This window comes from Triticum aestivum, chromosome 7B (assembly GCF_018294505.1).
Source record: "Triticum aestivum cultivar Chinese Spring chromosome 7B, IWGSC CS RefSeq v2.1, whole genome shotgun sequence".
Taxonomy (NCBI): Eukaryota; Viridiplantae; Streptophyta; class Magnoliopsida; order Poales; family Poaceae; genus Triticum; species Triticum aestivum.
The window spans coordinates 653,990,134-654,015,505 of record NC_057813.1 but is presented as its reverse complement, the minus strand read 5'-3'; the positions used below and the strand labels follow the sequence as shown (position 1 = coordinate 654,015,505).

Below are 25,372 nucleotides of genomic sequence, written 5' to 3'. Positions count from 1 at the left end.
CGGCCCGGCCGTCGACCCACCCGGAATGGCCAAGAAGAAGAAGCCCAAGGCGTCAAGGAAGCCGCGGTCGGAGTGCACGCCGGAGGAGATCGCCAAGTTGGACGCGGAATCGGCGAAGAGGAGGGACCGGAGGGTGGCCACCAATGCCGCCACTAAAGCGAAAGAGGTGGCCCTGGCGATCATGAGCGTGGACTTGTCGAAGATGAGCGAGAAGACGAGAGCCTGGTTCGAGGCCAGGCAGAAGGAGATGCTCGACACCGACGGCCTGAACTAGGTCGTCCGATCGGCCGCGGCCGTTCTTTTTTGGAGGCTGGCATGGTTGCCGCTGGCCGTGTGCCGGCGAAAAAAACATTCATTTTGAAGGCCGGCTGTGTTGCCGGCGAGGACAACCATTCATTTTGGAGGCCGGGATGTGTTACCGCCCGCTGGCTCAATGCCGGCGATGGACGTGTAGGCCGCTGGCTTTGTTGCCGGCGTGCGTGATGAACTGCGGCAGTAGGGCTTGGCATTTGATATGTTTCTCATTTTCTTTTAAATAGACGCGGATAGGATGGGGTAAAGGATGCGGCCCCGCGCTGGGCGCACGACCACCGCATCCCCGGACAGTCCCGGACACGACCCCATTCCCCTGCCCAAACGAACAAAATCCGAACAAAACGGACGTCCGTTTGGGATCGCGCGGTGGAGTTGGCCTCACATCACACCCCAAGGTAGGTCACCGGCCGGCCAGCAACGTCCACCACCAGGACAGGGTTGCCGCGGAGTGACGCTTGACGTTGATGACTGGTGAGTAGTAGTACACCGGCAAATTTCGTGGTAGTACAAGTGTAGTACCATGGTGATCTGGTCAGCGACAGCTACCACATGTACGACGGTTCATGGAGTTCTTGGGGATCTGTACGTGGTACTCTCTGCCGTCACCGTCCGGTATTCAACTCAGAGCGTTGTGTTGTGGTGGCCCGTGATGGGGAAAAGAAGGCCTTGGAGTGGAAGCATTCTCATGGCCATCATTTTTCGTGGTGAAGAAACACCTCTAAAAAATAGGCCAGATTTTCAGCAGGCTTTCCTTTGTCAACCTTGTGAAAAAACCAGGTTCCGACGGTGTGGTGTCGTCCTAAGGTCAAAAGATGTTTCATTTCCTTGCTCACAACAAAAAGGGTACAGATTTTACGCTGGATTTCTTTTGTGAACCCCGAGTTCTTGGCCACCTGATCTATCAGATTTTAGGCGCATGTCACCGTGCATTACTTTTCGAGATCTTGCTGCGCAAGCTACACCGATGCATCATGCATGATCATCTAACTTTCCATGCCTGAAGCAAGGCGGTGGACGACATGACCGGGCAACAAGAGGGGTAGCAGTCGAGCTGTCAAGCATAAGCCAGTCCATTAACGGTGTGACATGCATGCATATCAGCAGGAGGATGGTGCTAGCAGCTAGCTCTGTTCTCAAATCTCAACCACTTGTAGCTAAAATGATCAACATTTTGAGTAAAAAACAAGAAGCAAAACATCAAAGTAACAAGCAACATGTATACGCTACATACATGGTTGTACTACCTTCTCTTTCTCTCTCTCTGTGTTCAGGCTGTGGTAGTGCTGGTTAGTAGACCATGACTAGACGTACTACTAAATGGTTTATGCAGATTTGGTGTCCCTGTCAGCCATCATGGCAGGAGCCTCGCTTTCATTCCCATGTCTCTTTTGGAACAACCTTTGGATGGCTATCCTGGTAGGTCCTCATCTTTCTTGCAGCTTAATCTTACATGGCGGTGGATCAGGTTCTTCCTTGCTCTTTTGTCCTTCTGTTAGGCCATCTGGCCAGCCACCAGCCGCTGAATGCTACTGCCAGGACAGGGACTAGTCAAGGGCCAAGAGTCTCTTATAACTTTGAAAAGCAACACCTTATCATGGAATGGAATGGAGTGGAATGGCAGTCATCATGCACAACAATTCATACTGATTCGATTTTCCTCCTTAGATTTTTTGTTTGGAAAAATGATTCCTGGTTATCTTGGAGATATAACATTTTTAGATGACATAATTAATGTTGTGTTCCTTTTTCTAGGTAAATTTTGCGCTTTTTTAGAAGATATATGCAAATTAAGTTTGAGCTCCGTTCTGACTCTTTTTTTTAGAACAACAATGCCGCTTTATCATAATATCAACGCTTACAAGAATGTATAAATGAACCCTAAAACAAAAGAATGTATGGGGGGATCATCGAGTCAATCGAACAACACTTCTGAGTGCTGACGCCCCCAGGACTTTCCATACTCATCTCGGCAAAGAACTCCATCTGCATCTTTTTGTTTCTTGAGAAGATTCTAACTACACCCTTGTTCTACACCCGACAACATGAAGATGAACGACGATGGTGTTCTGACGGGCGCGGCTATATGTCGCTTATCTATAACCAGAAAGAGGTCTTGCCTCAACCAGCGTTGTCTGCCTGTCTTCCTGTCGCTATGGGCCGGCCCACGTTAGTTTGTTTAGTTCACTTTTTTATTTCAACCGTTCATTTTTTATTTTGTTATATTTTCAAAAATATTTCTAAAATGCATATATTCCAAAAACTTAAGCAACTTAAAAATTTACAAAATACCTGAATTTAGAAAATGTTAACACAGCACAGATTTTTTGTTAGCGTAGTTACAAAAAGCGTTGATAGCATTCAAAAAACTGTTCACGTGCTGCAAAAAACGTGTTCATGAAAACATGTTATACAATGTTAGAACATGTTCATGTAATTAAAAAATGTTTAATACGTATTCCAAAAAATGTTCAAAACATGTGTTTAAAAATATATTGATCATGTATATTAAAATGTTAACCATGTACAACAAAATAGGTGTATAAGAAAATGTACATGTGCATGAAAAAGTAGAAGAATGTATATTTTTCAAATTGTTATTCATGCATTTAAAAGATCTTTAACATTTATTAAAGTGTTTCATATTTATAAAAAAAATGCATAATATGTATAGAAAAGTAGAAGTCAAAACATATATTAAAAAATGCTAATCATGTATTTGAAAATTGTTAAATGCGTATAAAGAAATGTTTCTTATGTATACGGAAAATAGAAAAACAAAGTAACGAAGAAAGAAACAAAGAAAATCAAGAAAAAGGAAAGGAAAAAGGAAAACAAACAAAGAAAACCGATGCAAAACCACTCCTCAACGCGTCCCTTACTGAGCGAGCCCACTAGCACCGAGCGGGGCCAACGCAAGAGATGGGCATTCCCTAAACGGCGCCTTAAGCGCCGATTAGCGGACTGGCCCATTTATTTTTCAGTTCGTTTGTTTTTCACGTTTCCACCTGGATTTTCGACGTTTCGTTTTTCATTTTTCTTTCTTTTTAAGTTGCATGCATTTATTTTCAAATTCTATGAACTTATATTTCAGGTTTTTTTCAAATCAATTAATTTTTCTAAAACCGATGAACTTTGTTCCAAATTCGATGAACTTTTCAGTTTTTGTTAAATTTTGTGCAATTTTTTTTTCAAATTCGATCAACTTTTTATCCAACTCTTTGAACTTTTTTCAAAATTGATGAACGTTTTTCCAAATTCACGTACTTTTTTGAAGTTTGGGAATTTTTTTAGAGTCCAGTAAGATATTTGAATTCACATTTTTTTTCGTTTATCTTGCGACAGAGTGCTACTCGCTTTATTGGGCTTGCCCATGAAAAGGCTCCCGATAAGATGGGCTATTTCAAATGGCCGACCATATATTGGGTCACATTGTTCGGCTTGCTTCAACCAGTCTTTCTCAAATGGGCCCTATTCTCCAAAAAAAATGGGCCCTAGTCTTCGTCTATAAAATTACCGCTCCCCCGGCGGCGGCTAACCCTCTCAAAAACCCTAGCCTCCTCCTGCTCCCTCCTTCCTCCATCTCCGGCGGCGGCAGCGACAAATTTCCGACACCATGAGGCCACCGGCACGAGGAGGTAATCATCCGTCTCCCTACCCTCTACCTTACTCTTGGTCCTCACACCCCCAATCTCATCCGCTGACGCTGTTACGCTTCACGCAGGACGCGGCGGGAGGGGTTTCGGCGGCAGGAGCGACGGCGGCGGCCGCGGGGGCAGGGGCTTCGGCGGCAGGAGCGATGGCGGCGGCCGCGGGGGCAGGGGCGGCAGGGGAGGCAGGACGCCCAGGGGCCGTGGTGGTCGTGGCGGCGGTGGAAGGGGAGGGGCCGGCATGAAGGGCGGCAGCAAGGTGGTCGTGGTGCCGCACAAGCACGACGGCGTCTTCATCGCCAAGGCCAAGGAGGACGCGCTCTGCACCAAGAACATGGTCGCCGGGGAGTCCGTCTACGGCGAGAAGCGCGTCTCCGTCCAGGTTAGTGCTCGCTCGCTGCCCCGCTCTTGCACCATATCACGGTCTTCCATCTGCTACGAGGGGTGGGATATAGGTCAACCTAGGTTAAACCAGCTTAGCTTCAGTGCAATTGCTTGTTTGTATGATCTTTTTAGATGATTGTTTCCTTGTGATATCAGATTTCCTGCTCAGTTGTGCTCATTGTGCATATATCAATGAAAGTATGCTTCTTTCCTCTCTGGTATTGCAGAACGAGGACGGCACCAAGGTTGAGTACAGGGTGTGGAACCCCTTCAGGTCAAAGCTGGCCGCCGCTGTTCTTGGTGGCGTCGACAACATCTGGATTGTAAGCTCGTTGTGCTTTAGCATGTGTTCTTTGTGTCAAAACCTTCGTGTTCCAGGTTGTTTTGTAGATTAAACTTCTAGCATTTTTCATATGCTGACCCTGCGCTTGTTAATTCAGGCTCCTGGTGCTCGTGTGCTGTATCTTGGTGCTGCCTCTGGAACGACAGTGTCTCATGTGTCTGATATTGTTGGACCGGTGAGATCTCATGGCTACTTACTATAGGTCAATGGTTTCCATTAAAGGAAGTTGCTATCTTACATCAATCTTTTGACTTGCAGACTGGGTTGGTGTATGCTGTGGAGTTCTCGCACCGCAGTGGCAGGGATCTTGTCAACATGGCCAAGAAGAGGACCAATGTGATTCCCATCATCGAGGATGCTAGGCACCCTGCCAAGTACCGGATGTTGGTCGGCATGGTTGATGTTATCTTCTCTGATGTTGCACAGCCTGACCAGGTATACCTGTCAGCATATAAATGCCCACAAATAACTATTTGCTCATTAACATTGCCTTTCGGTAAACCTGTCCGTTGTGGTATGTCATTAACTGCTATGGTTTGATCACCTTCTGTGGCTACATTGGAGCTTAGCAAACGATGAGCTTACTCGGATTCCCCTTCAGGACATCACAATGGATGATGCAAAATCGAGTATCTGATGCATTTTAAGCCCAATGCTAGTCAATTTCTTAGTTATTTTGCTGCATTTTTTATTTTGAATTTGCTATGCTTCCGTTTTGTTGTCATCACATTGGATGTTTCATGAAACTGTTCCCATTGCAATAGTATCCAATAGCACTATCCATTTATTTATGTTTATAATTATTTGAACAGGACCGCTCAGTTTTTGTAATAATGATTTACATTGGATTATTGTTTGCTGTTATGGTTTATCTGTTTGCATTGCTTTCCTAGTTTTCTTTGGCTGTATTGGTGCAATTGCTGATGATGAGCTAACTCGGATTCCCCTTCAGGACATCACAATGGATGATGCAAAATCGAGTCTCTGATGCTCTTAACGCCCAAAATTCCTATTTTTTGTATCACCATTTTTTTTCTTGATTTTTGATTACACTTGGATTTTCTTACTTCACTTTGAATGGTATTTTTGTTTTGATTCCATTTCATTGGCTTGCAATAATTCGCCTCCTGTAACTTGTTCTTTCTTTGTGTTTTTACCTTCAGTTTGGAAGTTTGATTTATGCTTGCTTGTCGAACCTTGCCACTGTACAATTTCAGATTTGATAAAAGTATAATTGCTTCTCCCTTTTCCGCTTTGGTTTGCAACTACCCCCTTGCTGATAGAACCGTGGCATGCGTACCTTCTGTACTATAATACTATGAACGATTTGTGCATATGGTGGTTCATTTTAGTTACTACTTATGGTGTTGTCTTTACTGATATGTATACCTTTTCAAGGTTGCAGGGTTAAACAGCAGTGTCAACTGAATTTATTATGTTTGGGACATTTAGTTTGCACGTCCCATCTCTTACAACATACTGATGGTTATTGACTAAGATTTAAGAAATGCAATTGTCTTTTGTGTTAGCTAAATACATTATATGTAGGCTGTCTATTTTTAAAATTAGTGTTCAGATATCAGCTGGAACAACAAATATTCCAATATTGCTTGCAAACATTCATCAGTGATTCTAAACTGTGCCAATGTTCTTAAACCTGTCAAACTATCTTCTGTCCTGCAGGCTAGGATCTTGGCCCTTAATGCTTCATACTTCTTGAAGAATGGTGGTCACTTTGTCATTTCAATCAAGGTATGTACTGATTCCAGATTCAAGAAACATTGCATTTGCCCTGGAAGATGATGTCCTGGAAATGCCAGAGATTTGCATTGATCTGATGGTTCTTCCAAATATGCCAGGCCAACTGTATCGACTCCACCCAGGCCCCTGAGGCCGTGTTTGCCGCCGAAGTTGAGAAGCTGAAGCTTGAGCAGTTCAAGCCTTCGGAGCAGGTGACCCTGGAGCCCTTCGAGCGTGACCATGCCTGCGTTGTCGGTGGCTACAGGATGCCTAAGAAGCCCAAGGCGACTTGAAGGAAATAGTTAATACTTTGTTATGAGGGTCTGTCGTTAATTAGTACTAGGAACTTAGGTGTTGGTGATAAGCTTAGACAAAGTTGGTTCTGTAGCTACTTGGTTTATATCTTGGTGAATGGCTGAATGATTTTGCATGCGTGTTGGCAATTGTTGACTTGTTGCAGTGTTATCCATGAAACCATTACTCGTCTCATTTTCACCTGTCAAATTTTAGGCCAGTACTCTGCGCCGGCGCACCGGCCCAAATTTGGGCCGGTCGGCCCGCAGCCGTCTGATACTACCTGCTAACCGATAAAAAAGCCTAAATCTTCTTCCTCGTTAACCACTCGCCCGCAGAGAAAAAAAAGAAAAGTCAACCGACACCGCGCGATGCCCCGGCCTCGAAACACCACCTGCACGTTCTCCGGCCGTCGCTTCCCTGCCGGTCGCCGTCATCGCTGTCGGTTGTCGTCGCCGGCTTCGTGCATGTTAGCAAAAAAAGAAAAGTCAATCGACACCGCGCGATGCCCCGGCCTCGAAACACCACCTGCACGTTCTCCGGCCGTCGCTTCCCTGCCGGTCGCCGTCATCGCTGTCGGTTGTCGTCGCCGGCTTCGTGCATGTTAGCAGCCTGCTTCTTGCGGTTGCAGCTCCCCATGGCGACGGCCGCAACTCCGATGCGGTAGCTGCAGTCCAATGACAACCGACCATCCTCGTCGCCGGTTACAAAATCAAAATGGCACAACCGCGTAGCTTACAACCAAAAAAGTGGTGGTAGCGAAAACTGTGCCGATTCCAGCAAAACAAACATACTATGGAAGCAAAAAAGAAAATGGGACCCCGGCTCCGGCAAAAAACTCGCATGGGAGATGGAACCAAAAAAATACGAGCCGCCGGTTCCAGCAAAAACATGATACGGTGGAAGCAAAATCACACACTGGTTGTAGCAAAAATCAAGACGGTGGTAGCAAAGAATGGGTTTCCAGCAAAATTCGAAGACGGTAGTAGCAAAAAATGGGGTTGGTTGTAGCAAAATACAAGCTGGTTGCAGCACTACCGTCGGGCCGTGGTCACCACCACTGTGGTATGGCCCCACTGGTTGTAGCAAATCCCGTCGCCGGTGGTAGCTTTCCCGGTGCCGGCAGCAGCAAAAATGCAGCACCAGCGTTGCCGCCACACTCCCTTATAACAAATCCGGCCACCGGTTGTAGCATGGCCGGTTACTGGTTGTAGCACGCCATGCAGCCGCGGAGCTGCGAGTACGCCATGGCCTTGGCCGGAGATGGACGAGAAGGGAAGTGGTGGATGACCATCGTCAGTCTGCGTCCGTCATCACTGACTTGGTTCCCCGCAGCAGTTCCTGGGGTGCGCGTGGGCCTGGGCAGCAGCAATTTCATGGGGCGGCATCTGGCTGTGTGTATAGTTGGCGGCGGCCATGACCAGCGTGAGCCAGCCGGAGATGCGAGAGGGTGAGATAGAGATGTGGGGGATTGGTGGCTGGGGTGCTCCAAGTGAGGATAAGGAAGAAGAACGAGCGGTTGGTGGGCCTTACTGGTTACGTGGCTTGTATTAGAGACAAGCGCGTAGCGCGCGAGCCAGCGCGACCGGCCAAAAGCTTCGGCCGGTCTGCCGTCGCTAAACCTTTACCCAAATTTTATGCCCTGATCAGAGCTGAATCATGCTTTATCTCTGAGACACCACTAGGTGCCTATTTGGCAGGGAACCGACGCGACAGATGCAACTGCCTGCTGTTAGCAGGGATTATCCCTTAATTAACAATCATTAATTAATCCTAACACTCCCCATCTTGATAAAGATTCTCCTTGAAAACCCCGTGGGAAAAATGTAAGGAGATACGTGCTAAAAAAATTAAGGAGAAAATGGTACAACATATATTGGTCATTATCTTTTTTAACTCAATACGAGAAAACTCATAGAGTTTAGAGGACAATAAATATGTCATATATACTTCCCCAAAAACCCCGGTGGGGAAAACAGAAAGTATGACATGATCTCATGTTGATATTACCTCATTAAAAACTTCTATGAGAACCTATATACTAGTAAACTCATGATGCATTGAACAGGAACAACTTAGGAAGATACTCCCCCTGATTCTTGCAATTTCCAAAGCCGTCACATACCAATTCCATGAACATGTTTCTGGAATGTAAAAGTTGGTAGAGACTTGGTGAACAATTCAGTTGCATGATTTGACTTGCAAGATATGCAATATAAAGATATTGCTTATTAGTAACCTGTTTGCATCCGGGCAGCACAAGCAACATTATCATTGAGATAATGGTTGGTGGATGTAGCCATGAGGTATGTTTTGAAGACTCTTCATGAGAGGGCTACCACACCTTGTATGAACACTAAGCTTGTCTACGATCTGACATAGTGGGGATCCAATCGAAGTACCAAATGATATCGGTGTTCACATTTATGTGAAACTGAAAAACCAGGACAAGATGTTTGATGACTTTAGAGATATCGAAAGATATTCTCGAGTACCAACCAATTGTGTTTGGTGGATCCAATGGCATTATGGAACGTTGAGTCCCAATATCTCATTTCCATCATCTCTTGGTCTATATAGACCTTTCTCTATGTCTAGAGAATGAACTACCATGAGAGTTATGGATGGTAAGATTTGTCCATAATGAATTTCTCCAATATATTATGGATATAGACAACATAGTATACCATAATGTATGAATGAAGGTGCTCAAGTTGTAGTAACGAACGGTATTTTGGCTTACCCAAATCCTTCATTTTAAACTCTGTCATTTAGATGATTACATGTATCGTCATTGCAGACACACAAACATGGATAATCATCATTGTAGGAGTAATCCTTGTGAATAAGGAACTCACTACATCGGTTGTACCAAATGTACCGACAATAATAATAAGTCATATGGTGACTTGTTGAGTTTACACAATGTGTGTTGCATTTTGTACTTCGATTCAGAATTGAGGTTCCGTCGGGAACTATCTATATCTGAATCTATTGATCTACATGGATATGTAATCACTACATCTATCAACTACAGAGATAGATGATTTTGAACTGCCAATGATATAAGTTATCGGAATGAGATTCCACCTTTGGAGAATAGTTGGGTATCTGTGTGAACCCTTGTGCTACAATACATGCTCTTTGTTTCACCACCTCGTTATTCTCTATTCTGTTTCCAGAAGAAAACTGGTGTAGGTATTGCTTATGAATACTTTCCCATTATTGAGCAAGATCATTTCTATCTAGATTATACCCTTTGCTTGAATTCAGTCTGAGTGTTGTTCACACTTTGCCAGGGCCATGGTCTCTGGATCTGAATCACTTGAAAGGTTTTTTCAATCTAGTTGAGAAATGTATGTCGACAATTGTAGACTTCCGGCTATATGTTTCTCCAGAATCTATGTATCAATATATAGTTGACGAAAATATCGTTACCCATGATGACTGCTCGCGATTTCCCAATGCGATTGAGTCGGGTATTCCGATGTCCCGGTGGCACTATGACCTAAGTTGGTGGAGGTTTCCCGTCTGTTGGAAATATGCCCTAGAGGCAATAATAAATTAGTTATTATTATATTTCCTTGTTCATGATAATCGTTTATTATCCATGCTATAATTGTATTGATAGGAAACTCAGATACATGTGTGGATACATAGACAACACCATGTCCCTAGTAAGCCTCTAGTTGACTAGCTCGTTGATCAATAGATGGTTACGGTTTCCTGACCATGGACATTGGATGTCATTGATAACGGGATCACATCATTAGGAGAATGATGTGATGGACAAGACCCAATCCTAAGCCTAGCACAAAGAACGTGTAGTTCGTATGCTAAAGCTTTTCTAATGTCAAGTATCTTTTCCTTAGACCATGAGATTGTGCAACTCCCGGATACCGTAGGAATGCTTTGGGTGTACCAAACGTCACAACGTAACTGGGTGGCTATAAAGGTGCATTACAGGTATCTCCGAAAGTGTCTGTTGGGTTGGCACGAATCGAGACTGGGATTTGTCACTCCGTGTAAACGGAGAGGTATCTCTGGGCCCACTCGGTAGGACATCATCATAATGTGCACAATGTGACCAAGGGGTTGATCACGGGATGATGTGTTACGGAACGAGTAAAGAGACTTGCCGGTAACGAGATTGAACAAGGTATCGGTATACCGACGATCGAATCTCGGGCAAGTACAATACCGCTAGACAAAGGGAATTGTATACGGGATCGATTGAGTCCTTGACATCGTGGTTCATCCGATGAGATCATCGTGGAACATGTGGGAGCCAACATGGGTATCCAGATCCCGCTGTTGGTTATTGACCGGAGAACGTCTCGGTCATGTCTGCATGTCTCCCGAACCCGTAGGGTCTACACACTTAAGGTTCGATGACGCTAGGGTTATAAAGGAAGTTTGTATGTGGTTACCGAATGTTGTTCGGAGTCCCGGATGAGATCCCGGACGTCACGAGGAGTTCCGGAATGGTCCGGAGGTAAAGATTTATATATGGAAAGTTGTTGTTCGGGTTCCGGAAAAAGTTCGGGTTTTTTCGGTATTGTACCGGGAAGCTTCCAGAAGGTTCCGGAGGATTCCGGAGGGGTCCGGAAGTCCGGAAATTGTTCCACCACGTCCAATACAGTAGCATGGGCTGTAGGGGGGCGCCCTAGCCTTAATGGGCCAGGGGCACCAGCCCCCCCAAGGCCCATGCGCATGGGAAGGGGAAACCCTAAGGGGGAGGGCCTCCACTTGACTTGGGAGGCACTCCTCCCCCCTTGGCCGCCCCCTAGATGGGATCTAGGGCTGGCCCACCCCTTGGGGTGGGAAACCCTAAAGGGGGCGCAGCCCCCTTCCCCCTATATATACTTGAGGTTTTGGGGCTGCCCAACACATGAGAACTTCTCCCTCTTGGTGCAGCCCTACCTCTCCTCCTCCTCCTCTCCCGTGGTGCTTGGCGAAGCCCTGCTGGATTGCCACGCTCCTCCACCACCACCACGCCGTTGTGCTGCTGCTGGATGGAGTCTTCCTCAACCTCTCCCTCTCTCCTTGCTGGATCAAGGCGTGGGAGACGTCACCGGGCTGTACGTGTGTTGAACGCGGAGGTGCCGTCCGTTCGGCACTAGGATCTCCGGTGATTTGGATCACGACGAGTACGACTCCTTCAACCCCGTTCTCATGAACGCTTCCGCTTAGCGATCTACAAGGGTATGTAGATGCACTCTCCTTCCCTCGTTGCTAGTTTCTCCATAGATAGATCTTGGTGACACGTAGGAAAATTTTGAATTTCTGCTACGTTCCCCAACAGTGGCATCATGAGCTAGGTCTATTGCGTAGATTCTTTGCACGAGTAGAACACAAAGTAGTTGTGGGCGTTGATTTTGTTCAATATGCTTACCGTTACTAGTCCAATCTTGTTTCGACGGTATTGTGGGATGAAGCGGCCCGGACCGACCTTACACGTACTCTTACGTGAGACAGGTTCCACCGACTGACATGCACTTGGTGCATAAGGTGGCTAGCGGGTGCCAGTCTCTCCCACTTTAGTCGGAACGGATTCGATGAAAAGGGTCCTTATGAAGGGTAAATAGCAATTGGCATATCACGTTGTGGTTTTGCGTAGGTAAGAAACGTTCTTGCTAGAAACCCATAGCAGCCACGTAAAACATGCAAACAACAATTAGAGGACGTCTAACTTGTTTTTGCAGGGTATGCTATGTGATGTGATATGGCCAAGAAGAATGTGATGAATGATATGTGATGTATGAGATTGATCATGTTCTTGTAATAGGATCACGACTTGCATGTCGATGAGTATGACAACCGGCAGGAGCCATAGGAGTTGTCTTTATTTATTGTATGACCTGCGTGTCATTGAACAACGCCATGTAATTACTTTACTTTATTGCTAACCGGTAGCCATAGTAGTAGAAGTAATAGTTGGCGAGACAACTTCATGAAGACACGATGATGGAGATCATGATGATGGAGATCATGGTGTCATGCCGGTGACGATGATGATCATGGAGCCCCGAAGATGGAGATCAAATGGAGCTATATGATATTGGCCATATCATGTCACTACTATATAATTGCATGTGATGTTTATTATGTTTATGCATCTTGTTTACTTAGAACGACGGTAGTAAATAAGATGATCCCTTACAACAATTTCAAGAAGTGTTCTCCCCTAACTGTGCACCGTTGCTAAAGTTCGTCGCTTCTAAGCACCACGTGATGATCGGGTGTGATGGATTCTTACGTTCACATACAACGGGTGTAAGACAGATTTACACACGCGAAACACTTAGGGTTAACTTGACGAGCCCAGCATGTACAGACATGGCCTCGGAACACGGAGACCGAAAGGTCGAGCATGAGTCGTATAGTAGATACGATCAACATGAAGATGTTCACCGATGATGACTAGTCCGTCTCACGTGATGATCGGACACGGCCTAGTTGACTCGGATCATGTAATCACTTAGATGACCAGAGGGATGTCTATCTGAGTGGGAGTTCATAAGATGAACTTAATTATCCTGAACATAGTCAAAAGACCTTTTGCAAATTATGTCGTAAGCTCGCGCTGTAGTTCCACTGTTTTGATATGTTCCTAGAGAAAATATAGTTGAAAGTTGACAGTAGCGATTATGCGGACAGTAGAAAGCTTATGTCCTTAATGCACCGCTCAGTGTGCTGAACCCCAAACGTCGTCTGTGGATGTTGCGAACATCGGACATACACGTTTTGATAACTACGTGATAGTTCAGTTAAACGGTTTAGAGTTGAGGCACCAAAGACGTTTTCGTAATGTCGCGGAACATATGAGATGTTTCGAGAGCTGAAATTGGGATTTCAGGCTCGTGCCCACGTCAAGAGGTATAAGACCTCCGGCAATTTTCTTAGCCTGCAAACTAAGGGAGAAAAGCTCAATCGTTGAGCTTGTGCTCAGATTGTCTAAGTGCAACAATCACTTGAATCGAGTGGGAGTTGATCTTCCAGATGAGATAGTGATGTTTCTCCAAAGTCATTGCCACCAAGCTGCTAGAGCTTCGTGATGAACTATAACATATCAGGGATGGATATGATGATCCTTGAAGTATTCACGATGTTTGACACCGCGAAAGTAGAAATCAAGAAGGAGCATCAATTGTTGATGGTTGGTGAAACCACTAGTTTCAAGAAGGGCAAGGGAACAAAGGGATACTTCATGAAACGGCAATTCAGCTGCTGCTCTAGTGAAGAAACCCAAGGTTGAACCCAAACCCGAGACTAAGTGCTTCTGTAATAAAGGGAACAGCCACTGGAGCAGAATTACCCTAGATACTTGATAGATGAGAAGGCTGGCAAGGTCGATAGAAGTATATTGGATATACATTGTGTTGATGTGTACTTTACTAGTACTCCTAGTAGCACCAGGGTATTAGATACCGGTTCGGTTGCTAAATGTTAGTAACTCGAAATAAAAGCTACGGAATAAACGGAGACTAGCTAAAGGTGAGCTGACGATATGTGTTGGAAGTGTTTCCAATGTTGATATGATCAAGCATCGCACGCTCCCTCTACCATCGAGATTGGTGTTAAACCTGAATAATTGTTATTTGGTGTTTGCGTTGAGCATAGACATGATTGGATTATGACTATCGCAATACGGTTATTCATTTAAAGAGAATAATGGTTACTCTATTTATTTGAATAATACCTTCAATGGTCTTGCACCTAAAATGAATGGTTCATTGAAATCTCGATCGTAGTGATACACATGTTCATGCCAAAAGATAGTAATGATAGTACCACCTACTTGTGGCACTGCCACGTAAGTCATATCGGTATAAAATGCATGAAGAAGCTCCATGTTGATGGATCTTTGGACTCACTCATTTTTGAAAAGTTTGAGACATGCGAACCATGTCTATTGGTGTATATGCATGAAGAAACTCCATGCAAATGGACCGTTTGAACTCACTTGATTTTGAATCACTTGAGACATGCAAATCATACCACATGGGCAAGATGACTGAAAGCCTCGTTTTAGTAAGACGGAACAAGATAGCAACTCGTTGGAAGTAACACATTTTGATGTGTGCAGTCCAATGAGTGCTGAGGCATGCAGTGAATATCGTTATGTTCTTACTTCACAGATGATTCGAGTAGATGTTGAGAATATTTACTTGATGAAACACAAGTCTGAATTATTGAATGGTTCAAGTAATTTCAGAGTGAAGTTGAAGATCTTCGTGACAAGAGGATAAAATGTCTATGATATGATCATAGAGATGAATATCTGAGTTACGAGTTTTGGCACACAATTAAGACATTGTGGAAATTGTTTCACAATTAATACCTCCTGGAACACCATAGTGTGATGGTGTGTCCGAACATCATAGTAGCACCCTATTGGATATGGTGCGTACCTTGATGTCTCTTATCGAATTACCACTATCGTTCATGGGTTAGGCATTAGAGACAACCGCACTCACTTTAATAGGGTACCACGTAATTCCGTAGAGACGACACCGTTTGGAGAAACCTAAGTTGTCGTTTCTTAAAAGTTTGGGGCTGCGACGCTTATGTGAAAAAGTTTCAGGTTGATAAGCTCAAACCCAAAGCGGATAAAATGCATCTTCATAGGACACCCAAAACAGTTGGGTATACCTCCTAATTCAGATCCGAAAGCAATAGGGATTGTTTCTTGAATCGGGTCCTTTCTCGAGGAAAAGTTCGTCTCGAAAAGTTGAGTGGGAGGATGGTGGAGACTTGATGAGGTTATTGAACCATCACTTTAACTAGTGTGTATCAGGGCACATGAAGTTGTTCCTGTGGCACCTACACCAATTGAAGTGGAAACTTATGATAGTGATCATGAAGTTTCGGATCAAGTCACTACCGAACCTCGTAGGACGACAAGGACGCGTACTGCTTCAGAGTGGTACGGTGATCCTGTCTTAAAGGTCATGTTGCTAGACAACAATGAACCTACGAGCTATGGAGAAGCGATGGTGGGCCCAAATTCCGACAAATGGTTAGGAGCCATGAAATCCGAGATAGGATCCATGTATCAGAACAAAGCATGCACTTTGGTGGACTTGCCCGATGATCGGCAAGCCATTGAGATAAATGGATCTTTAAGAAGAAGACGGACGTGGATGGTAATGTCACCATCTATGAAGCTCGACTTGTGGCGAAGAGTTTTTTCACAAGTTCAAGGAGTTGACTACGATGAGATTTTCTCATCCGTAGCAATGCTTAAAGTCCGTCGGAATGATGTTAGCATTAGCTGCATTTATGAAATCTGGCAGATGGATGTCAAAACGAGTTTCCTTACCAGTTTTCGTAAGGAAAGGTTGTATGTGATACAATCAGAAAGGTTTTGTCGATCCTAAGGATGCTAAAAGGTATGCAAGCTCCAGCAATCCTTCTAAGGACTGGAGTAAGCATCTCGGAGTTGGAATGTGCACTTTGATAAGATGATCAAAGATTTTGGGTTTATACAAAGTTTATGAGAAACTTGTATTTCCAAAGAAGTGAGTGGGAGCACTATAGAATTTCTGATGAGTATATGTTGTTGACATATTATGATCAGAAATGACGTAGAATTTCTGGAAAGCATATAGGGTTATTTGAAAGTGTTTTTCAATGGAAAGCCTGGATTAAGCTACTTGAACATTGAGCATCAAGATCTATAAGGATAGATCAAAACGCTTAATGGTACTTTTCAAATGAGCACATACCTTGACATGATCTTGAAGGTGTTCAAGATGGATCAGTCAAAGAAGGAGTTCTTGCCTGAGTTGTAAGGTATGAAGTTAAGACTTAAAGCTCGACCACGGCAAAATAGAGAGAAAGGACGAAGGTCGTCCCCTATGCTTAAGACATAGGCTCTACAGTATGCCATGCTGAGTACCGCACCTGAAGTGTGCCTTGCCATGAGTCAGTCAAGGGGTACAAGAGTGATCCAAGAATGGATCACAGGACAGCGGTCAAAGTTATCCTTAGTAACTAGTGGACTAAGGAATTTTCTCGATTATGGAGGTGGTAAAAGAGTTCGTCGTAAAGGGTTACGTCGATGCAAGCTTGACACCTATCCGGATAGCTCTAAGTAGAGATACCGGATACGTATAATGGAGCAACAATTTAGAATAGCTCCAAGTAGAACAGTTATTTGGAATAGCTCCAAATAGAGCGTGGTAGCTGCATCTAGGAGATGACATAGAGATTTGTAAAGCACACACGGATCTGAAAGGTGCAGACCCGTTGACTAAAACCTCTCTCACAAGCAGAACATGATCAAACCCCAGATCTCATTGAGTCTTAATCACATGATGATGTGAACTAGTTTAGTGACACTAGTAAACTCTTTGGATGTTGGTCACATGGTGATGTGACCTGTCAGTGTTAATCACATGGTGATGTGAACTAGATTATTGACTCTAGTGCAAGTGGGAGACTGTTGGAAATATGCCCTAGAGGCAATAATAAATTAGTTATTATTATATTTCCTTGTTCATGATAATCGTTTATTATCCATGCTATAATTGTATTGATAGGAAACTCAGATACATGTGTGGATACATAGACAACACCATGTCCCTAGTAAGCCTCTAGTTGACTAGCTCGTTGATCAATAGATGGTTACGGTTTCCTGACCATGGACATTGGATGTCATTGATAACGGGATCACATCATTAGGAGAATGATGTGATGGACAAGACCCAATCCTAAGCCTAGCACAAAGATCGTGTAGTTCGTATGCTAAAGCTTTTCTAATGTCAAGTATCTTTTCCTTAGACCATGAGATTGTGCAACTCCCGGATACCGTAGGAATGCTTTGGGTGTACCAAACGTCACAACGTAACTGGGTGGCTATAAAGGTGCATTACAGGTATCTCCGAAAGTGTCTGTTGGGTTGGCACGAATCGAGACTGGGATTTGTCACTCCGTGTAAACGGAGAGGTATCTCTGGGCCCACTCGGTAGGACATCATCATAATGTGCACAATGTGACCAAGGGGTTGATCACGGGATGATGTGTTACGGAACGAGTAAAGAGACTTGCCGGTAACGAGATTGAACAAGGTATCGGTATACCGACGATCGAATCTCGGGCAAGTACAATACCGCTAGACAAAGGGAATTGTATACGGGATCGATTGAGTCCTTGACATCGTGGTTCATCCGATGAGATCATCGTGGAACATGTGGGAGCCAACATGGGTATCCAGATCCCGCTGTTGGTTATTGACCGGAGAACGTCTCGGTCATGTCTGCATGTCTCCCGAACCCGTAGGGTCTACACACTTAAGGTTCGATGACGCTAGGGTTATAAAGGAAGTTTGTATGTGGTTACCGAATGTTGTTCGGAGTCCCGGATGAGATCCCGGACGTCACGAGGAGTTCCGGAATGGTCCGGAGGTAAAGATTTATATATGGAAAGTTGTTGTTCGGGTTCCGGAAAAAGTTCGGGTTTTTTCGGTATTGTACCGGGAAGCTTCCAGAAGGTTCCGGAGGATTCCGGAGGGGTCCGGAAGTCCGGAAATTGTTCCACCACGTCCAATACAGTAGCATGGGCTGTAGGGGGGCGCCCTAGCCTTAATGGGCCAGGGGCACCAGCCCCCCCAAGGCCCATGCGCATGGGAAGGGTGAAACCCTAAGGGGGAGGGCCTCCACTTGACTTGGGAGGCACTCCTCCCCCCCTTGGCCGCCCCCCTTAGATGGGATCTAGGGCTGGCCGCACCCCTTGGGGTGGGAAACCCTAAAGGAGGCGCAGCCCCCTTCCCCCCTATATATACTTGAGGTTTTGGGGCTGCCCAACAGATGAGAACTTCTCCTCTTGGTGCAGCCCTACCTCTCCTCCTCCTCCTCTCCCGTGGTGCTTGGCGAAGCCCTGCTGGATTGCCACGCTCCTCCACCACCACCACGCCGTTGTGCTGCTGCTGGATGGAGTCTTCCTCAACCTCTCCCTCTCTCCTTGCTGGATCAAGGCGTGGGAGACGTCATCGGGCTGTACGTGTGTTGAACGCGGAGGTGCCGTCCGTTCGGCACTAGGATCTCCGGTGATTTGGATCACGACGAGTACGACTCCTTCAACCCCGTTCTCATGAACGCTTCCGCTTAGCGATCTACAAGGGTATGTAGATGCACTCTCCTTCCCTCGTTGCTAGTTTCTCCATAGATAGATCTTGGTGACACGTAGGAAAATTTTGAATTTCTGCTACGTTCCCCAACACCGTCCACTGGGTGTATACTACCCATCAGGTGTCTGTCAACGTGAAGTTGACTTGCATTTACTGATTCTCAGGCTTTGATATCCTTGATTACGTGAAGCTGAATCCTGATGTACTATTGTCATACTTCTCCCCCTGTTTCTTTGAACGGGGAGTTGAGTGGTTTTAGTTGGTACCTCCACTCTTTCCGACATATTTTTCAGGATTGTAGGATTGTATGACACCTTTATATTCAGTAAATGAATGTGACAGGTTATTTGCAATGAGTTGCAAATCTTCTGAACGCATGGTTCAGATCTTTGAGTATGTGGATTTGAGGGAGAAATGTGTTGAACATTCCACTAATTCCCTGTCATTCTTTATGGTACTTGAAATCTCCCCCTAATGCCTGGAAATGTTCCTCATTGAATCAACAAACTGGCCTTGAATAACTCCCCGTGCGAGGGGCTCGAGGTATTGACGGAAATATAGTCATTCCTCACATAGATCCCAACTATATGTTGAGGGGACAATGATGTATGCCGGGTGGTGATATCAGTATGCAACCGAATTACCGCAGATAGGAAATACTTGGTAAATATCCACATATCAAAGATAGAGGGGAATGATATTATGCAGTTCTGTCATGAGTGTGTAAAACTGCATGATTCCAACGTAAAGTTGGTAAATTGCAATTCCAAAGTAAAGATAATGTAATGAGCTTAACTCTTTGCATAGGATTCTACCAAACCATTTTGAGTCTAGACATTAGGACAAATCGCTAAACGTCAATCCAAGGGCTATAAAGAAGGCCTCAAGGAGAATTCTGCAATGTTATCCATTCGATTTGCTTGAAATCGATGTCAGGATAACGAGCCAATGGTTTCATGTGAATAAAGCACACACTTAAGACCATCATGTAGATATGTCTTTTAGAACCATTGAACACCTGAATAGTCTAGTCAATGGATGGGAAGCGCCACTTACCTCAACTTGATGCATTCAAGGAGTCTGAGTGGTTCAGCGTAGACTTTAAGGTGTGCGAGCCTTAAAAATTAGCTTCCCTGTGTTACTTGTAGTGCACATAAAATCCAAATGGTGTTAGAATTTAGCATCATAATAATCATAAACTATTGGAATTGCTGATAGTTATGTTTCAACCCAATGTCTCGATAACCAAGGCGAGTATGCCAAGTTTGTCATGTACAAGACACTCTGGAAAACTATCTCGTACACAACATGTGCTACGGGTTGTGTCGTATGTGTAGTACAATCCAGATGGTACACAGAGAATGTGCTTGCTATATCCGTTGCATATGGTAAAGAGAAGTTATTTCTCTTTGTTGTCATCATAAGTTTCGCTATGGAAACTATTTTGATGGATACCTTCATAGTTTAGTAGGGTACGAGTTAAACCTGGGAAGCAATAAAGCATCCGACGTTACTCGAGTACCCATAGGGATAGTAAATATGACTCGAGTTGAGCCAACAAATACCTCATCGTGTCTAGCGATTTAAATATCTCCTTTCTCTCAATGAGAGTGGAAACATTGGACCTCCCTGAGTATAAAGTTTGTGGTGCATATGTCCACAAGGCGCATATCATTTTTCATCGGATTGACTCCGATAGAAATCTATATATAGACATGAAGATTCTCAATATGAAAATCACTGTCAGATATTTAGAATACATACAAATGTATTTGTATCAAAGTGCTGATACAGTATATTGTGATATACTATATATGATGACAACAATAATCATGTTCTTATTAGAACATCATAAATGGATGTAAATAAACAGATCACTAAGAAGACTAAGGGACTAAATGTATATAGTCTCCAAACATGTCGGTTGATGCATATTCAACCATCATGCTCTTCATGCTCATATGGTCTCGTGACAGCTTGAGGTTGTCAGGTTGAGGGTTTGAAGTGAGTTTCAAACCATTACCCTTGAGGTCTTTTGCGTCCCGGTGGCATGGCTTGAATTGCACGCGCTATCCCATGGGATGCAAGACTGATCTTGATGTCCATGACCCGCTTAAGTAAGTTGTTGCCATTGAGGGCAAGAGCCTCAAATTGCTAGCCATCGATTACTTATAGGGGCAAGCCAGAGATAATTAATTTATAAGGAGTAAATTAAAAACCATCATGGTTTTGTAATAAGAATGCAAAAAATTGACTCCAAGTGTATAACTTGAAAATGCTCAACCTTAACTATGGGAACATAACACATAGAAGATCATACAGATCTCACAGTAATAGAGATAGTCTGCACATGGGCAGTAGATCCAACTCATTACCTTGCGTTTTCCTAATATAATGAGGGGGATGCTATTGTCAAAATTTTACAAGTTGTTGTGTGGGAGAAATCAATCTCGACCGCTATGACATGTTCATGAAGAATGGCAATGTGGTAAACACATAGAACAAATCATCTCCGGTGAAAAACCGGTAATTTATTTATATTACAGATTGTGTAATATAAATACAACTTAATGTTGCAAAATTAATAGATTTCAAGAAGGTGGCTCAAAATCATTAGTGTGAATCTCAAATTGCTAAGGATGACACCTTGAATTTTGCATATGTATTTATAAGAAATTGAAAATCTCAATTGCAAATAGATGTATTAATCTCGACATGTGTTTAACATGAAAATAGATACATCATAGAAATATTCCGGAATACCTCGTACTCAAAAGATAAACAGATTGTATTTGCAAGAAATTGAAAATCTTAATTGCAAATAATAGATGTAATTAATCTCAACATGTAAGAAACATGGAGATATATTACATCAGAGATAGATTCTGGAATACATATGGTACTCAACAGGAAAACACTACTATTGTAATGAATAATAATGATGTTGCAAACTTGATGCTCAAGTGTAAAACTTGAATTTTATCGACCTCAGCTTAAACAAAATGATCTTGTATCAAGTTGCAAGATAATTCAGCGGGGTGAATTAGTATTTTGCGAGAGAAAATTAACCTCAATCGCAATGAGATTGTTTTGCGAGAAAACAAAACTCAACCGCAAATCAATATTGTTGTGCGAGAAAACTTATCTCAATCGCAAACCAATGTCATTGTACTAATACAACATGTTAAAGGGATTGCCAAAAAGCAAACACATTGAACATGTGGAGCATCAACAACCACACATTTCTGGAATTTTTAAACTCAAAAGAAAATGGGCTAAATGGTGATCTTCATATGGCCTAACGTTACTGGTGCTAATCAACAACAACTAGTTAGACCAAGCTGCAATATCCCGAAACATCTAGGAATTACACGTAAAACAATGACAGAGGCAAGTTTTGACCTATTTCGGAAATAGGTAAAGTCACAAGGCTGAAATGCAAAACTTGCGAAGAGATAAGATTCCTATCTCTTTACTCCCGAGCGCTTTCTACCAGGAGATATCCTGCAACTGCCCGCCGTTATTTTGGCACACCGGCCAGGGCCGCGACTATGGGCAGATGTAACGCTCGGATAATTAAGCTACAATGATCCCTGTTGATGATGCCACATCACCATGATTACTGTTGTAAACTCGCGTTGGTTCAAAACCGGTTCAAATTCAAATCTAAAATAAAATCAAAATTTAAAGTTTTCAAATGTCAAAGCTAAAATGTTCAAGGTGTTGCAAATTTTCCATAACTAATTATGGTGGTGAATCAACATTTTTATAAAGCGGTTTAACGCCCTAAACTAATTAATTCAATGCTAGAGCAACATATTCAAATACCTTTCCATTTATGAAAAATTCTAACAAACGCGAAAACCTCCCTAACTTTTTGTGGCAGAACTAGTTAATGCAAGTTATTTATGTGGGCACGTCCCACATTTACAAAATAGATTTGCTAGCTAAAAGAAATTGCAAAACGAAAATGAAAAGTGAACAATAGGATAAACCCCCCTCTCCTAGTGGGCCTCGTGGCCCAGCTGGCCTTTCAGCCGGCCGGCCAGGCCGGCCCACTCCCCTACACGCCCCGCTCGGCCTATATGGCCCCTTCCCTGAACCGGAAACCCTGGCCCGGTCGCCCCTCGAGCCCCCACTCCTTCCCCACTTGCCCACACTCCCCCACGTCCCACTCATTCCCTGATCCAGATCGGCATCAGGGGCACCCGAGCCCACCATCCCGTTGCGACCCACAACCTCACCTATGCCCCGACGGCGGCCGGCGCCCCCGTCGCTCGACGCCGCCGCTCGTCTCCCCGACGCGCCGGACCACCTCGCTCTGGTCGCACCTCGCCTCGGAGCCCTCCTCGCCGGAGCCACGACGCCACTGGAATGTCCCTGTCGTCCTCCCCAACGGCTCCAACGAGCCCGCTGCCACCTCCCTACAGCTCCGCCGTGAGCACCATCTCCTTGCTCTCTCTCCGTACTCTCCTGTGGTAACCGTAGATCGCCGCCGACGTGTTCGTGCTCCGGCTGCGCCTGACGGCCCAGTTCGCCCCGGCCGTCCCCGCTCGTCCTACGCGCGCCCCGCACCCGCAGTCGCCTTGCTCGCAGCAGCTACCCCGCTTCCCTTCCGTGCGCGCGCCCGCCTCTCCACAACTGCTGCTACCTTGCTGCCGCCCGCATCGCGCCTGGCCATGGCCGTTCCGCTGGTCGCGCCTACCTCCCGTCGCCCCCACTGCTGCTGGATGCCGCATCACCCCACCCCTGACCGCCATGCGCACATGCCCACGCGAGGCCGCGCCCGCGCTATGCTCGGGCCTTATCCCCTCTTGCACACTCGCCCCGCCTCCCGCTGCAGCCCCCCATCCGCTCAGGCTGCTAGCCCCGCCTGCCCCCACGCGCCGCTGCCGCCCGGCCCGCACGCTGGCCGCGCCACGGCCGGCCTCTGCCACCCACTGGTGGCCTCGGGCACACACGGGCGCCCGTAACCGCCACCCACATGCCCGCTAAGGCCTAGGGCCACTGCCCAGTGGGCCCCACCAGGCCCCTGTAAAAAATATATTTAAATAAATAAAAATATATATATAATAGTAATGTAATTAATTAATCAATTGTTAATTAAGTTAATTAATTAGGTTTTACTAACCTAATTGCTAGTTAATCTGTAATTACTTAAAACAGTCAATGACGGGGGCCCCACCCCCTTTTGACCAGTCAAACGTTGACTGGTTAACTGGGACCCCCTGGCCCACCTGTCAGCCACTGGGTGCACTTCTGTGTACCCTGTGCTGGGTGCACGTAGCAATTTATTATTTATTTCTAATTAAATTAAATTCCAGAATATTGTTAAAACTTTGTAAAATCATATAAAATAATACGTAGTTTGGATGAAAAAGTTTTATACATAAAAGTTGCTCAGAACGGAGAGACGAATCCAAGTACGCGGTCCGTTTGCCCGCCACATGTCCCTAGCATAGCAAACGTCGAAATATTCCCCTCCAGTTCATCTGTCTAACAGACGTACGAAACCGGAAAAACTTTCCGGGATGTTTTCCCCCTTCGCCTGTATCGCCTAGCTCTGCGTTAGAACATCTCTAGTACCTCTTGTTGCCATGTTATGCATATGTTTGCGTGTATTTATTGTTTCTCCCCCCTCTTCTCTCTGGTAGACCCCGATACCGATGCTGCCATTGTGATCGATTACGTCACCGACGACACTTCTTCCCTTTCAGCGGAGCTTCCAGGCAAGCCGCCCCTTTGATCATCCTGATATCGCCCATTCCATTCTCTCATGCTTGCATTAGATTTTGCTACTATAATTGATTGCTCCTATTTTGATGCATAGCCTGCTTTTGTAACCTGCTATTGTACCTTACCTGCTTATCCTAAACTGCTTAGTATAGGTTGGTTAGTGATTCACCAGTGACCCCCACTTGTCCTTGTTGCCCCTGCTTCATCATTAATGCCTCGATCAACGTGATCGACGACCAGAGCCCGACACCTCACATCACATCACGCCCTTTTTGTTGCTCGACTCTGCAGAGTTACCATCAAGTGCCGAGGGTGGTACCTCATACATCACTCCTGATGAGATCTCTATAGTGTAGCTATTCGGTCATGGTCATCGAGGGTGATTCCTCCTTAACCACCTCCGATACGACTCTGTCGTGCAACCCCTCAAGTGTGAACCTCGAGGGTGGTTCCTCTTACGTTCACCTTGATGATTACATCAAGTGGAATCCACCGAGGGTGATTCCTCGGGTTTTCCCCTTGATGTTTGGACACACGGTTACCTTGACTTTACTTGAGACCATTGTTGAAGTCGGATCGGCCCTGAGAGGTACCCACGAGTTGATGTGAAAGTCGGGCGGGCCCGTAGAGCACCCGCGAGTTTTCCATGTGGCATGGCCGGGCAGTCTGGGCCTTTGCCATAAGTCCAGGAGACGGGGTGGCGGGGTCACATTATCGTGAGTCTCTGCTCGTCTCCGCGATCCCCCAATGCACTAATAGGTTTGGGTATTTGTTCTGAGT

At 45.0% G+C, this 25,372-nt stretch overlaps 1 protein-coding gene and 2 non-coding genes across 3 annotated transcripts; all 3 read left to right on the top strand.

The window, feature by feature from the left end:
• Nucleotides 1-3,809: 3,809 nt before the first annotated feature.
• Nucleotides 3,810-6,918, top strand: LOC123159877 (rRNA 2'-O-methyltransferase fibrillarin 1). The gene is made up of 7 exons (XM_044577686.1): nt 3,810-3,950; nt 4,037-4,344; nt 4,574-4,669; nt 4,787-4,864; nt 4,948-5,124; nt 6,373-6,441; nt 6,549-6,918. The coding sequence occupies exons 1-7, from the start codon at nt 3,929-3,931 to the stop codon at nt 6,720-6,722; spliced, it is 924 nt and encodes a 307-aa protein (XP_044433621.1). The 5' UTR covers nt 3,810-3,928; the 3' UTR covers nt 6,723-6,918.
• On the top strand, nt 5,256-5,330 carry LOC123163415 (small nucleolar RNA snoR60). Its single transcript, XR_006481882.1, has one exon. It is a non-coding gene; the product is annotated as a small nucleolar RNA snoR60 (small nucleolar RNA).
• LOC123163416 (small nucleolar RNA snoR60) lies at nt 5,607-5,681 on the top strand. Its single transcript, XR_006481883.1, has one exon. It is a non-coding gene; the product is annotated as a small nucleolar RNA snoR60 (small nucleolar RNA).
• Nucleotides 6,919-25,372: the final 18,454 nt, after the last annotated feature.

Excerpts from the sequence above, each read along its gene's own strand:
- LOC123159877 (XM_044577686.1), top strand. The coding sequence starts at position 3,929 with ATGAGGCCACCGGCACGAGGAG. Across the intron at positions 4,865-4,947 it reads TGTCTGATATTGTTGGACCG|ACTGGGTTGGTGTATGCTGT; the intron begins GTGAGATCTCAT and ends TTTGACTTGCAG. Across the intron at positions 5,125-6,372 it reads ATGTTGCACAGCCTGACCAG|GCTAGGATCTTGGCCCTTAA; the intron begins GTATACCTGTCA and ends TCTGTCCTGCAG.